General features: G+C 43.4%; 1 protein-coding gene across 1 annotated transcript; it reads left to right on the plus strand.

The window, feature by feature from the left end:
- Positions 1 to 10,591: 10,591 nt before the first annotated feature.
- On the plus strand, positions 10,592 to 15,446 carry LOC142287149 (protein kinase C delta type-like). The gene is made up of 10 exons (XM_075333426.1): positions 10,592 to 11,217; positions 12,043 to 12,131; positions 12,282 to 12,452; positions 12,667 to 12,758; positions 12,888 to 12,950; positions 13,104 to 13,242; positions 13,351 to 13,542; positions 13,656 to 13,784; positions 13,878 to 14,065; positions 14,882 to 15,446. The coding sequence occupies exons 1-10, from the start codon at positions 10,656 to 10,658 to the stop codon at positions 14,910 to 14,912; spliced, it is 1,656 nt and encodes a 551-aa protein (XP_075189541.1). The 5' UTR covers positions 10,592 to 10,655; the 3' UTR covers positions 14,913 to 15,446.
- The last annotated feature ends 865 nt before the right edge of the window (positions 15,447 to 16,311 follow it).

The raw sequence follows: 16,311 nt of genomic DNA on the forward strand, positions 1-16,311 counted from the left end.
AACACGGATGTGTGTTGCAGGCCTATGTAAAGTTTAGTCTTTAACAAGTGAAATGCGGCACTATGGGGTTGAGATCAGGTGATGACTCCTGCGTTAATTTGGCTTTATGTTTTGAGTTATTGTCCATCTGTATTATGAAATGGTGACCAATCAGTTTGGCTGCATTTGGCTGGATTTGAGCGCACAATAGTCTCTGAAAACCCCAGAATTCTTCCGGCTGCTTCTGTCCTGTGTCACATCATCAATAAACACTAAGGATCCAGTGCCACTGGCAGCCATGCATGCCTGGCCATCACACTGCCTCCGCCGAGTGTTACAGATAATGAGGTATGCTTTGGATCATGACCCGTACCATGCCTTCACCATACTTTTTTCTTTCCATCATGCTGGTAGAGGTTGATCTTGGCTACATCTGTCCAAAGAATGTTCTTCCAGGACTGTACTGTTTTTTTAAGGTTTGTTTTTTTTAACAAGGACCAATCTAACCTTCTTATTCTAGAAGCTTATGAGTGGCTGCACCGTGCAGTGAACCCTCTGTATTTTCTTTCATGCAGTCTTTTCTTTATGGTAGATTCAGATTTTTATATGCCTACAATCTGGAGAGTGTTGTTCACTTGGTTGGATGTTGTGAAGGGGTTTTTCTTCACCATCATAATTATTCTGCGATCATCCAGCAGTATTGTCTTCTGTGGATATCCAGGTTTTTTTGCATTGTTGAGATCACTATTGTTTTCTCTATTTCTTTCTCAGAATGTACCAAACTGTAGATTTAGACACTTCTAATATTGTAGCAATTTCTCAGATTTTTTTTTCTGTTTTGCTGAAGATGGATGGCTTGTTTTACTTACATGGAAAGCTCTTTGACTGCATGTTTACTGCTCAGCAACAACTTCAAAATGCACGCACCCAGGGGCAGAACGATCGCGGTTGCAGGGGTCGCCTTCCGACCGACCCTGGGGATTGCACATTCAATTGTATTGGCATCACAGATGCCAATACAATTGAAAAAAATGACGAGTGAGCATCATGCTTCCTCTCTCATCATTCTCCCGCTGTGTCTGCGCTCTGACGTGTCAGCACAGCGGACTGCGATGATGACATCACTACTGCAAACTGTGCTGAGATGTGCCGAGCAGCAGAACAGTGGACATACTGAGGGGACCGGAGCAGCGGGGGCACAAGGAGAAGTGAGTATGTATTTATTCATGGCAGACAGATGACTAAGGGGAGCATTAAATGATATGGGAGTTCTATGCTACAATATGGAAGAATATGGGAGCTGCATAATGCTTTATGGGGGCTGCATGAAACTTTATGGGGGCTGCATGATTATTTTGAGGGGGCTACATGATACTATATGGGGGTTAAATAATACTATATCGAGGACTATGGGGGTGCATTGAACTATATGCAGGCGTTTGGGGGGGTGCATTATACTACATGGAGGTATATGGGGGTTGCATTATAATATATGGAGGGCCATAGGGGTGCTTTATACTATATGGAGGACTATGGGAAATGTATTTTACTATATGGAGGACTATGGGGAGTGTATTATAATATATGGAGAACTATGAGATGCATTATATGATATGAAGGACTATGGGGGATGCATTATAATATATGGAATACTATGGGGGCTGCATTATTATATATGAAGGCCTAGGGGGGTGCATTATAATACTAGATATTATATCAGGATAAAGGAGTATGGGAAAGCTGGGTGCTGAGGTTAGGAGCCAAGTGTTAGCATAATTATCCTGTAGCACGAGGGGGGTGGGGACGAGGAGGGGGCCAGGTCAAAATTTTGCACTTGGGTGCCATTGCAAGTGCCATACCTCAAATCAACTCCAGGCCTTTTATGTGCTTAATTGAGAATAAAACATCAAAGGCATTGCCCACACCGGCCCATGAACCAGCCTGAGAGTCAAATGTGCAATTACTTTTGGGCCCATTAAAACCAGGGGGGCACATGTAAAGGAGCGGAAACTCCTAAACCCTTCATTTAATTTTAATGTGGATACCCTCAAATGAAAGCTAAAAGTCAGAACTTTATGTCCATGTCCATTATATACCTATAACTTGAATATGTTTCAGTAACCAGGTAAAAAAAACAACATTTGTGTCAGTATCCAAATATAGTTATGGACCTAACTGTGTGTCATCACATTCATTTAGTTTTTTTGGTTTTATTTCACTCCTTTGTTACTCGATTCATTTGTTCAGATTCTTGATGACATTAAAATGGGAAAACTGTTCTTAAATGAGTCGAAGCCGGGTGCGAAACGCGCGTCGGGTTGCCTTGGGACCGTGGCACCTTCATATCCTCCGTACAGGTAATCTCTTGCTGTATTTCCATCTTACCACCAAGGGGCGCAGCATGTTGAGTGTCATTGGTTAAGAGTGCGTACATAGCCATGCACATAGCCATGCACTTGGTCCGTATATGGGGTATGGTGATCTGCCTATAATCCGGAAAGTTGTTATGTATGGTTAGATGGCCCACTTGTTCATTCTGACAGGTGTAGAATGGTGCATATAACTCCTTGTGGTTACTAGCTTACAGCACTAGTAGGAGGTGGCAGTTATTGATTGTCTAAAGTCCCTACATGACAAATAGATTTTCTCATAGTGATGCTGTTTTCATTTACCTATCTACCTCATTGGGATGCATATGCAATTAGGCACTATATGCACTTTGTTAGGAGTGGGTGATTTTCTCCTGCATTACTTGATTTGATATTTTAAATAGTTGTCAGTTTGGAACGGTGATATTGAAATTTGATGCCAACTTTAATATGCCGCTGGTCCCAGTTTTATTTCATTCTGTGTGCATCTCTTTTAACAGTGTGGTGTTTTTGTTTATGCTGTTATTAAATAAAAAATCAATTTGTATGTGAATTGGACTGTGTACTCTTATTTTGGAAAAAATACATCTTTATTTTTTCTTGGGCTAATTACCTATGTGTATGGGAGTGTCCGTATATTTGACCGTCCTTTGAAAATAACTTCTTGGTATGATTGTTTTACTTGATAAAAACCTGGCATTTAATGGGGGTGTGTAGACTTTTTATATCAGTGTAGAGTCCAGGCTATTTTGCTCACTGAAGAATATCTAATCTGAATATGAATGTTCTGAAATATAAAGTCTCTATGGCAAATACCTGTAAAAATGGACATCATTTATCAAAACTGACCCAAAATAAATAACTTTTTAAATAAATATACATTTTTAACATATCTAATCTTATCAATATTTTACGTTATTTAAAATAAGTGATAAATTGTGTAAACGCAAAAAGAAAAGCTGTCAAAATATAAATTAATATTAATTAAGGGTTTTGTATTGAAAAGGTTTTATTTTGGTGTGACATTAGCTTTTTAGAAATTATACAGCTTCCGGTTCCGGTCCTGGCTGAGGTGGACGCTTGAGGGAGAAACTCCCGCCACCCCCTGGAAGAATCAGTCGGAGAGAATCCCCCCGCAGCTGTGCAAGCGGCGAAAACCACACAGACGGGAAGCGGAGACCAGCGGCGATGGATAGGTACCTTCTAAGGAGCGCTGGTGGCGGCGAGGGAATCGGGAGAAGCGGCGACGATGCTGACACGAACGAGGTGGAAGCTGCGAACATGGCGCCGGAGTGCCTGTCGGGGGCGGAGTCAGCGGTGCAGGGGAGCGCGGCGATGGATGTAAGCCGGAGCGGCAGAGCAACGGAGGACACAGCCGAGGAGGCAGGGGGAGGCGGAGCTGGAGGGAGATGGCTACAGGGGTCAGAGGAGGGCGGCTCGCAGTGGGAGGATGAGGGAGATGTGGAGGGAGAGTTGAGAGAGGGAGGGCCTGCTGGGACGGGGGGGGGGTGATGGAGGAGTGAGAGGGCCAACGGAGTGTACAGGCCGACAGAGGAGAGAGAGCGGGGGTAAACGGGGACAACCACATTACAGGAGGAGCACATCCTCTGGCATCCCTGGTAAAGGAAGCAAGAAGCAGCAGGATTCACTGCCACCCCAATCCCATCAGTCACCAGAGGGAGGCAGAGGCTCAGCACAACCAAGAAGGCCTAGGAAACCAGCACCACCTGCTGGCCAAAGCAAGCAAATACAAGAGTTCCATGTGGACTATAAAAAACTGGCAATAGAAGTGACATCTCATCTGTCTAAGGAAATAAAAACAGCCATAGAGACAGCAATACAAACTTCACTAGCCGCCATGCAGAAGCAATTGACTGACCATTCTGACAGGCTGACAGAAACAGAGCAGAGAATCTCTAACTCTGAGGAGGCAATCTTGACCATGCAAGAGCAAATAGCAACTCTAATACAGTCCAACGAGCACCTGAAAGCCAAGGCAGAGGACCTAGAAAACAGGTCGAGACGAAACAATCTCCGCATTGTGGGGCTGCCAGAAACGGTGTCTCTGGGGCAGCTAGACAACATCTGCGAAGCGGAACTACCACAGGCGTTGGGTATAAAAGCAAAATTTAGAGTGGAAAGAGCCCACAGAGTGGGACCATTGAGGCAACAGGAGGTGAACAAAGGAAATGGACAAAATACAAATACAAACGGTAAATCCCCTCCAAGAGCCAGACAGGTGATAGTCAAGTACCTAGACTACAAACACAAAGAAGAAATATTGAAGGCTTTTAGAGAACGCAAACGGCCTCTACAATACCAAGGAAACAGACTGTTGATTTTTGGGGACTATTCCGTTGATGTATCCAAGCGGAGGAAGGATTTCAGTAAACTGTGCACATTCCTGTACAACAAAAGAGTAAAATGCCAACTACTCTACCCAGCCATATTGAAGGTCAGGAACTCCAATGGCTCATTCTCGTATTACAAAGACCACAAGGAGGCGGAAGACATCCTTATGTCAGAACATGACGGAGGAGGGCCGGAGGAACGGGAGGGGAGATTTAAAGAGGGAGGAACTTACAGAGGAGGATCCCCTTCAGGTACAGGAAGAGAGGGCGGACTACACGACAGACAATCGCAATCGCAATCACAACCTGAGACCAGCGGACAGGGGAATCGGAGCCCAACTCAGCAACCCAGTCCCAGACCGGGCACCAGGGAGAAGCGCTCTTGAGAGCCACCAAGACATGTGATGACTCTTGAACTTACTTCTATTGGCTCTTAATCGTTCCCCTCGACCAGAGGGGGGGATCGGGACGGGGGGGGGGGGTCGATGTGGGGGGGTCGGGGGGAGAGAGGACCAATCGCATTTCTTATCTTCGGTGACAGCGGAGAGGGGAGGATGAGAGGCTCCTCTCCTCCCTCCCCTCTTTCTTATTCTTTCTCTTCTCCTTCTCCCTCCTTTTCCCCTCCTGCTTCTCCTGCTCTCTCTGCCTCTTCTCCTCCCCCTGTTTCTCTCTCCCTTCTCCCTCTCCTGTGTCTCCTCCTTCTCCTCTTTCTCCTTCTTCTCCTCTCTTCTCTTCTGTTCTCTCTTCTCTTTCCTCTCTTTCCCCTCTCTTTTCTTTCCTCCTTTTCCCCTCTCTATTTTCCCTCTTCCCTCTCTTCTCCTCTTTTTTTTTTTTTTCTCTCTCTCTCTCTCTCTCTCTCTCTGACCTTCCTCCTCCACTCTCTCTCTTTTCTCTTTCCCGCTCTGCTTCTCTTTTTTTGGACTGCTTTTCAGACCCTAGTACAGTGGATCCGAACGGGTTGAAAGGATGGTCCCACAAAACCAGGACTTTTTCAACAGACGAACTCTCGCTAAGGTCATATTTTATACGACATAATGTGTTAATCCTTGCTTAATGCTTAAGGCCGTTGTATTTTGTCGGGGGGATAAAACTTAGAATTTGCGCATCAGGGGGGTGACTAGGGAGACTCATATTTAGGCCAGGAAGAAGGGAAGTCACTAACATGGCAAAAAGAGCCGAAAGTCCTTTTAAAGGGATAACCTGTTCTAATGTTGTAGGATTCATAATTTTTATATGTTGTATAAGGGTTCATTTACAAGTTAGGGAAAAGAAATGTCATTCTGGTAGAGTCACTTGTGAAGGCAGGGTTGATAGTCACATTTTTCTTTCAGTCGAGGTCTTGAAGGGTAATATCGATAAGAGCAATTTATTTGGACAGTCATGGTGCAGCTGACAACGTGGAATGTTAAGGGTCTAAGATCACCCAACAAGCGGGCAATGATACTAAGACACTTGAAAAGATCAAAAACTGATATTGCTTTATTACAAGAAACACACCTGGGGAAGGAAGATTTTTTCCGCATGAAGAAATACTGGGTGGGTTCAGTTTATGGGGCAGCGGCAGTGGGAAGGAAGGCGGGCACAATGATTTTGATAAACAAACAGCTTAGTCATGAGGTAGTGGCTCAGGAGGAGGATGCTCAAGGAAGATGGCAACATCTAACAATTACTAGTCCAGCGGGAACACTCAGTATATATAATATCTATGGCCCAAACTCGAAGCAGAAACAGTTCCATGACACAATAAAAACCATAATTCTTTCAGGCAAGGAACCTAACATCATAGTGGCGGGGGATTTCAATGCAGTGCCAGACTCAGAGGAAGATAGAAGTAAGGGAGAGGGTGAGTTGAGTCATGGGGACAAGGGCTCAGCCTATGGAGAGGTTTCATTGGAGGATATAGGCTTGAAAGATATATGGAGGTTAACCCACCCACATGATAGAGAATACACGCATTTCTCTCACCCGCATAACAGCTGGTCTCGTCTAGATCAGATTTGGCTGTCTTTGGAGCTGACGAATGGCGTGCGAAACTGCATGATTGAGAACATGGTGATCTCGGACCACAGTCCGGTGAGAGTGGACCTTAGGGAGAAATTCAAGAGAGGATCAGACATTATCTGGAGATTCCCGTCGTTCCTCCTCAGACAGGATAACTTCCATAAAATAATAAAAGAATGGTGGGAAGAGTACTCAGAAAATAACAAGGAGCATAGGGCGACTCCAATATTATTCTGGGAGGCGGCGAAAGCGGTCTTGAGAGGACGTTTGGTGGGGTATGCGGCCATGATCAAACGAAAGACGAACGCGAAATACAACTCTCACAGCGAGGCAGTGCGACTGGCATACACTAATTATCTGACAGTGAGATCGGTCACGGCAAAAGATAGGTGGGTGGCAGCCAAGAGAGACTTTGATGAGTGGGCAAAAAAAAAGGAACAGTTATTTTGGTCATATAAAGAGGCCGATTTACATAGATTTGGGAATAAGGCGGGGAGGATGCTGGCAAATTTAGCAAGGGGTAACAGAAAGATGACGGTAATTTCTAAATTGAAAACAAAGGGTGGGGAGGTGACCTCGGACCCCAAGGAAATTAATAAGGCTCTGGGGGACTATTACAGAAAGTTATACGGGCCAGGACATAACGACATGACTGATGAGGCGGAGTGGCTAAGGCAAGCCCAACTACCCAACTTAACGGAGGCAGAACTGGAAATCTTAAACGCAGATATTACAGAGGAAGAGGTTGCAAAAACAATCGGGGAACTTAGCACTAACAAGGCTCCAGGACCTGATGGTTTCAATAGCGAATTCTATAAAGCCCTCAGGGAACAGATTTCCCCGGACTTAACTTCAGTTTTTAATGCGATCTTGGGGGGAATGGAAATTCCTAAAAACGCCAATATAGCATACATTAAACTAATACCTAAGGGCTCCAAGGACCTGGACGACCCTTCGAGTTATAGGCCCATTTCGCTCATCAACCAGGACTTAAAAATAATGTCTAAAATCATGGCTGATAGATTGGCTACGGTCCTGCCTAGATTAATTTCAGAACATCAGGTAGGGTTTATAAAAGGGAGAAGTGCGGTGACCAACATTAGGAGGACTATTCTAGTGGTTGATGCGGTTAGACTGGGGCGCACGAAGGGGAGGGCAAGCCCAGCGTTAGTCACACTAGACGCTGAAAAAGCGTTCGACAATGTCAACTGGATCTGGCTCGATAAGGTGATGGAGGCCGTGGGGATATTAGGTAAGATGAGACTCTATATTAACAGCTTATATGCTAACTCGGGAGCAAGGATCCACACCCCGGGCTTTCTGTCAGATGTGTTCCCCCTGATGAAAGGGACGAGACAGGGATGCCCGCTATCCCCCCTATTATTTAACCTGGCAATTGAACCCCTATCAAGAGTGCTGCAGGGCCATAGCAGTTTCAAAGGGATCAACATAAGGGGAACAGAAATGAAGTTAGCGCTTTTTGCTGATGACGTGATTCTATATATGGGGGACCCTGAGGCGGACTTGCCCCGGACACTTAGCATGATAGAAAAATTTGGCGCCTTTTCAGGTTTTAAATTAAACAAAAAGAAATGTGAACTGTTATTCCTATACGGGGACCAAGGGCCAACCAGGGGCATCTTAAATGAGGGGCATGTAAGTGGAATCCCAGTAACACAAACATCAGTCAAGTACCTGGGAGTGCACATAGGGAGGACGGCGCAGGCAATTTATAAAATGAATTTTGGTCCACTGATCAGAAAAATCATAACTCAGCTGAAGGGCTGGAAGGGATTACCCCTGCCATTATTGGCAAGGTGCCATCTCATAAAAATGATGAGCTTCCCCAGGCTGCTGTACCCCTTTCAGACCATCCCGTTATTGTTAACATTAAAGGATGTCAGCAGACTCAATTCAGCGTATGCGGATTTTATCTGGAGGGGAAGGAAACCCAGGATAAAGCTGCGTACACTGATGAAGTCAGTGGAGGAGGGAGGGATAAATTTCCCGGATGTCAGAGGGTACAACATAGTGTGTATCATGAGACACGTGATTGACTGGCTGAGAGGCACGAGCAGACATTCAGATTATGGTACGGAACTTAAATATGTAGAACCATGGGATCTAACGTCTATTCTCCATTCCCCGCTGTCCAAGGTCGAAGGTCACATAAAAAACTCAGTTATACTCAGAGACACTATGTTGACCTGGAGATTGGTAAGACGGAAGCTTGGTCTTACATGGAAGGTATCAAAATACCTGAATCCTTGGGCATCACCAGGCTTCCCCCAGGGGAGGGAGAATAAACTGTTCCTCAAATGGAAAGAGAGGGGTATTAAGAGAACGATAGATATTATGAATGTGGAAGAGAGAAGATGGATGACAGGTCGGGAAGTGCTCGATAAGTACAATCTGAACGGCTGCCACATTATCCAATACGAACAATTGAAGCATGGAATAATGAGAGAGCTTGGTGAGATTGGAAGGGAACTGAATAAAAGTATGATTGATGAGCTTATGGAGGACAATGTAACAAATTTAAATGTCTCTCGAATCTACCGAATATTTAGAGGTGTGCTGATATCCCGGGAAGATAGTCGGACACTCTTAGCATGGAAAAAACAAATGAAAGGTCAAGAAGTGGTGGAGGACATACTGAAAGGATGGGTCCAGATGCGAAAACAAGTCACCAATGAGAGCTGGAGAGACACTCAATTTAGGATACTGCACAGGGCTGTTTGGGGTTTCAACATTCCGAGCAGAGAGACACGGTGCCCTAAATGCCACTCAGAAAAAACAGACATGCTACATGGTTTGTGGGAGTGCAGGACGATAAAGAGGTTCTGGAACCAAGTCAGAACATTAGTCCAGACAACATGGAGAATTTCCTATAAATCAGAGCTAATGGTGTGGATTTTCCACTTCTTTGAGGGTGGAGTCAGAGGGGGACTAAACAACCAGGACAAAAAGGCATTTGCAATCATACACGACGTAGCCATGATAGCCAAAAGATGCATTTTAAGGCACTGGATACAGGAGGAGGCCCCATCCACAGGGGAAGTCATTGGTGAGTTACACAATCTTCTGAGGATGGAGAGATTAGAAGCAGAAAGGGACAGAGACAATAAGACAACCAAGTTTTTCAGGAGATGGAAAACTTTCATCGAAATTTACTGCAAACAGGAAGAAATAAATCATCTAGTGACACCTTTCAGGCAAACGGAGTGGTACCTTCTGAATGACATACAGGGTAGCTTGGGAAAACTGAGGATTGTTTAACGGGGAATAAGGTGAAGGTCAGGGGTAAGAGGATATGACACTTTCAAGACTCGACATCGACACCAGAAATTGCAAAGAGTGACATTGGGGCTCGAGGGTTTGTTATGACATGTTATGTTTGGTTTCTCCTATCTTGATTTATTTTATATCAATGTAATCTGAAGATGGACTTGAGATAGAAAGGGGGACTTTACCCTCCTCTTTGACATATTCGGACAGTTCAAAGTTTGTCTTTTGCAAATCATACACTTTTTTTGATGCGATATTGTATAAAAATTTTGTAAAATCAATAAAAAATGTTTGGAAAAGAAATTATACAGAAACTTTACAACTGTTAATAAACTCAGGCCTATAAGCCAGGCTCATGATGTCACTGGCCCATCGTTGCTGTCATTTCAACTTTGGCTTTGGTCCCTCTGTGATGTCACTTGACCTTTGCCTTTGGTTCCGTTGTGATGTCACTTGACCTTTGGCTTTGGCCCCTCTGTCATGTCATGTGATCATTAGAATATGATGTCACAATTGCCTTTGTGATGTCACGGAATCAATGAAATGTCTCTGCAGCCTGAATATTATCCAGTTGTTTTCATCACTTAGTGGGTGAGGGCAATTTTTCTTGCGCTTGGCAAATTTTGGTTTGATATAAAATATTTGACTGAAAAGCAGAAGGCCTGTCATGGGAGCTGTTCTAGACTACATCCGGGAGCGCCCTAGAGGTGGACAGGACCTTCCTCAGCCCAAAATGACATCTATGGAGCTGAATAATAGGAAGAGAAAGGGAGAGAGACTTGGTAAGGTCTCAAGAAAGAGGAGAATAGAAGCATCAGAGGGTGAACAAGAGGGCACCAATCAAAACATGATCAAAGCTTCAAAAAGACCTGGAAGCCCGATACAGGAGAGTATCATGAAAAAGAAAAAAAAGGAAAAAGATGGCATCATTATCAAAGCTTCAAAAAGACCTGGAAGCCCGATACCAGAGAGTATCATGAAAAAGAAAAAAAAGGAAAAAGATGGCATCATTATCAAAGCTTCAAAAAGACCTGGAAGCCCGATACCAGAGAGTATCATGAAAAAGAAAAAAAAGGAAAAAGATGGCATCATTATCAAAGCTTCAAAAAGACCTGGAAGCCCGATACCAGAGAGTATCATGAAAAAGAAAAAAATGGAAAAAGCGATGGGGGACAAAGCTGTGGATGGACCCAGTGTTTACCCCAATACTGACACTGAGCAGCTCTCAGGTGAGTACAGATCTAAGACACAGAGACCCAATATCCCAAATTTAGTCAATGACAGGATTTTTCGTAGGAACCCACTTATTATGATTACGGTCTTGTTTCTCTTTGGTACCCCCCTATATTTTTGTACCCATCTGTAGGAGGCCACTTTGGCATTAGCTAGGTCTATTATTTTCTTACTGCAGAAATACAATGGGCTCCAGAAATGGTATTTCTATGAAGCCCCCTATAGCCTATTGTCTGTATGCCATCTCCCTCTGGGGATAGTGGTCAGATGGAGAAGCAAAATACATAGACACATGGTGTGTACATCAAAGTGTCTCTCTGGGGGCCAAACCTGTTATCCCCCTTTATTATAGTAAGAGCAGGTTTTAGAAAATAACCAATAAGTATTTAACAAGACATAGAATATAAGCCAATCATAATACATGAAAGATAAAACAATCTTAATACAATATAGCATAATATAATATAATCACATTTTTAATAATGAATTACATCATTTATATCAAAAAGCATGTAATTTATTGTTAATGGTAAGACACTTCCCTATAATATATTTTTTGATTATAGTCTGCTGGTTTGGTTCTGCAGTGGTTATCTTTTTGCGTAATGCTGTGGTTCACTGTTCCAAAAAACTTAATTAGAGCAGAGGTTATGATGTATAATAAAAAGTAAAAATTAAGACAAATCAAATAAAGAGTGAAAGTTGAGATTTATGTAAGAAGTCAGATAATGTAACAAAATGGAGATTGTGTTGCATGAACTATTATATTCACATACAGATATTGGCTTTCTGTCACATCTTATTTCTCCCTTCCCCACCAGGTATAACACCAGCTGAATCTCCCATCATTGTGACGGGAGTGGAGAGCTTCACCTTCCATAAAATCCTTGGAGAGGGCTCATATGGTAAAGTAAGTATTAGACATTGTGGTGACATCTTCCTCATGTGTCTGATGTGGAGCAGTAATATGACTCTAGGAGCATCACTGCTTCACATCTTCTCATCACATCTCATGGCAGCTCAGGCCTTTCCTTCAGTTCTAACTCTCTGTATCCTCCAGGTCATGTTGGCCACACATCAGGCCTGCCAAAAACAACTGGCAGTGAAGATGGTGAAGAAGAGGCTCCTAGTCAAGGACTCAAGAGACGATGTCCTGATAGAGCGACAAGTCCTGGAGATGATTAGGAAGAGTCCATTCATTTCTCGGGCTTTTGCCACCTTCCAGTCCCAGGTAAGAGGCTCATAATCCAACATTTCTGAGTCATCGATGTATTAAATTTATCTACTCTATGTGCCAATTTGTGTGCAATGTTCTTCTAGGTCACAGTCATAGTCACAGTCATAGTATTTGTTAAAAGAATGTGACTTAGAAGAACATTGATTAAAACCAGTGCAACCAGTGCCTCATATCGACAATATTTCATTATTTCCTCTGTTTTACACAGGACTATGTTTTCTACGCCATGGAATATCTCAGTGGAGGAGACCTTAGAGGCTTCATGACAACTTATGCCCCTATTCCCATTCTAGCCATCAGGTAAGATAGAATGTCATATATTAGATGAAGATAATGGTTGTCAGGGATATTCGGCTTTATGTCATTATCACTCTCTTAGTTTAGTGGATGAAATATTGGATTTTGATGGATTTCTTTTTTTCTCATCAGATTTATTGCAGCTGAGCTGATCTGTGGGCTGCAGTTTCTCCACAGCAGAGGCATTATACACAGGTAAGTACGGAACACCTTCTATGTAGACCTGGTATGAATAGTCTTATACCCTCATCCTAATGCCCTCTGTAGACACTTTTTATCTCAGGCCACAATGGGGTCTTCCGCCCGGTTAATATAATAAATATGTTATTATCTCTTTTTTTCTACCAGAGATATAAAATCAGACAACATCTTACTGGACAACAATGGTCACTTGAAGATTGCTGATTTTGGTCTTGCCGTGATGAACATCTTTGGCAATGCAAAAACGACAGGATGGGCCGGGACGCTTGAATATATGGCTCCTGAGGTGAGGAATCATTTACATGTCCCTGAGTTATCTCAATACAAGACTGGACATCTCCATGTGTTCCGCTGTCTGGTCAATATTCTTATTGTCTTCTTTATGTCTTCACAGATTCTTTTAGAGAAGCCATACAACACAGCAGTGGACTGGTTCTCTGCTGGTGTTGTGATATATGAGATGGCTACTGGCAGATATCCATTCAGTGAAGATGAAATTGAGGAGAACATCGAGAAGGCACTGATCAATGATGATCCTGCCTTCCCAAAAGAACTGGACCCCCAAGTCAAAGCCGTCATAAAGGGGGTGAGTATAAAGGCACAACTCAGTAACAAAGTTTTTGAATACTATGAAAAACACAACAATAAAAAAGGATAACGACTGAAGGCTGAATAAATGTCTAAATTGTATGTTCCCAGCTCTTGGATAAGTCACCAAAGAGTCGGCAGAAATTCGTGGACAACATTAAAGATCATCCATTCTTTACGGAGATCAACTGGACAGAAATAGAGGGCGGCAAAGCATCTCCACCATTCCACCTACCACCTGTAAGTATATGACCCAGAGAAGATGGTGACAGCAGTACATCTCTATTGTGTGACTTCTTTATAAACACTGATTCTTGAATATTTTGTCCACAGCCACCAGTGATGACATCAGATGCAATGAAAGATGTCCTTTCTTTCTCCGAAGCCACTAAACCACGAATGGCTAAAAAAAATCAAAATCTTTTCTGTGGATTCACATTTGCTGATGATGGATGGAAGGTTGTAAAGCAGATGCAGAAAGCTAAAACACCTAATCGAAGACCTAAAACACCCCATCACAGGTGAGTCATTGTAAATGGTGGGATAGGGGTCATGAAACCCCATCTTGTCCCATGAGAATCAGTTAGCACAGTGTAGTGAGGAAAACTCTTAAGGGTGCTTTACATGGTGCGATATCGCTAATGATTTATCGTTGGGGTCACAGTGTTTGTGATACACATCCGGCGTCGTTAGCGACATCGCAGCGTGTAACACGTACGAGCGACCTTCAACGATTGCAAAAGTGGTTAAAATCGTTGGTTTTGGAGAGATCGTCCAAACACCAAATATCGTTGTCAGGTTAGTAACGAGGTTGTTTGTCATTTCTGCGGCATCACACATCGCTATGTGTGACACCGCAGGAATGACAAACAACTCCTTACCTGTATCCACTAGCAATGCGGAAGGAAGGAGGTGGGTGGTAGGTTATGTGCCGCTCATCTCCGCCCCTCCGCTTCTATTGGCCAGCCGCTTAGTGACGCCGCAGTGACGTCGCTATGACGCCGAATGCACGTCCCCCTTGAGGGAGGGATTGTTCGGCGGTCACAGCGACGTCGCTGCCAAGGTATGTGCGTGTGACGCTGATGTAGCAATAATTTTTCCTACGGCAGCGATCAACAAATGTCGCACGAGTGACGGGGGCAGGTGCTAAAGCTCGCGACATTTCTAGCAATCACTAGCGATGTTGCAGCGTGTAAACCACCCTTTAGTGTTGCTAACAGTTTGCTGATTGCCCATAGGGCCAAACCTGGAGGTGTTTTCCCATTAAGATAATCCCATTTCATGTGTCCCATTAATATGTAAAAGTTATTTCTAACCTAGTATCTCTTTTTGTGAAGGTCGCCTACCACAGAATCTGGAGGAGGATAAGATGGTGGAAATAAAGAGCTCTGAAGACATGTCCCAGCAGAGCTTCTAATGGAAATGATATGCACCAGAAAGAGCCAACGAGTCTTAGAGTGCACTCCTGACTACTTGTCAGTCCTGGCTCCTAATCAATCAACACTAGGAGTGTCCTGAGGGCCGTGACCTGCAGTGTAACATGCAGCCATATCCCCTCCTCCCTATTGAAGGCTGGGGGTGTTGCTACATTCTGGTGTACTGTAGTGTCCAAATACAAGAAGAAGATGAAGACCATGAAAATCCTACCAGGAGTCAGTAAAATGACCGTGGACCAGAACTTCTAGATGGCATGTTGCCTTGTGCCCCCAGGGAAGGACAGTTATCCATAGGCCATGGTTCCCTAGAGGTTTCCCCCACAGGGGGTTTTTCCTCTCCTGAGTGCCGATGGATAAACACAACATAAAAACAATGGCAACTTGTCATCTTCTGCCCTAGGTGGATCTCCTACTACAACCACTAGTGGCATAGAGGAACCTAAGAGGACTTTTACGAGCAATAAACAGGACAATTCACCATCATGTGCTAGTAATAGTTTCAATTTATATCTTATGTATAAGTATTTTTTTCTATTTACCCTTAAAGAGAACAGGGTGTAATGTATTAACTTTTATTCACATCAGGGCTGAACTCCTCGTCACTATGGGTCACTGCTTTACTCTTCCTTCCAATAATTGGATACATTTCCCCTATGATTGTGTTTTTTCACTAAAATCTCAGCCAGGGAGTAACACCTCAATATAAATCTCCCTTCAGTCCCTAGATTTCTGAAAGATTCAGTCGTTCTTTCCTAAGGTAGCACTTCCACTGACTTCCAGGCGTACGGACCTGGCCACTGTTCCCTGTTTGATGCAATGGTTTAATGTTTCTTTAACCCATTAACAACCACCAATGCGCATTAAAATGGCGGTCACTCAGGAAATAGGGAATAAGGAAATTGTGCCCCCAGAGCTGCAAAATCTCCAGGATTTCAGCTACCAGGAATAACAGAGAACCTGGAGAACACGAACGAGACCAGTTACATAACGGTGATCCTGTGCCTCTCTCTTCTCTCCTTGTAGTTGTTCTGGGAGATAAGAGGGATACAAGTGCTGTCCTGTCAGTAAAGTTAGAATCAAGTTCAAGATCAAATCAATGAACCCTACCCCAATCTCCTGATCATCACCCCCAGATCATCACCCCAACACCATTCCCCGTGTTATCCCCCTAATACGATTAAATTTTATTTTTTTAATTTTTTTTATCTTATGATTTTTTCTTTCTGTCTTTACTAATAGCTGGGTTAGGGTTTAGTGTTCTGGGTTTTATAAAATTTACACAACAAAAGTATAATAAAAGAAAAATAATAAAATACAACTAAAAAAATACC

Source organism: Anomaloglossus baeobatrachus, chromosome 2, assembly GCF_048569485.1.
Source record: "Anomaloglossus baeobatrachus isolate aAnoBae1 chromosome 2, aAnoBae1.hap1, whole genome shotgun sequence".
NCBI classification, from domain to species: Eukaryota; Metazoa; Chordata; class Amphibia; order Anura; family Aromobatidae; genus Anomaloglossus; species Anomaloglossus baeobatrachus.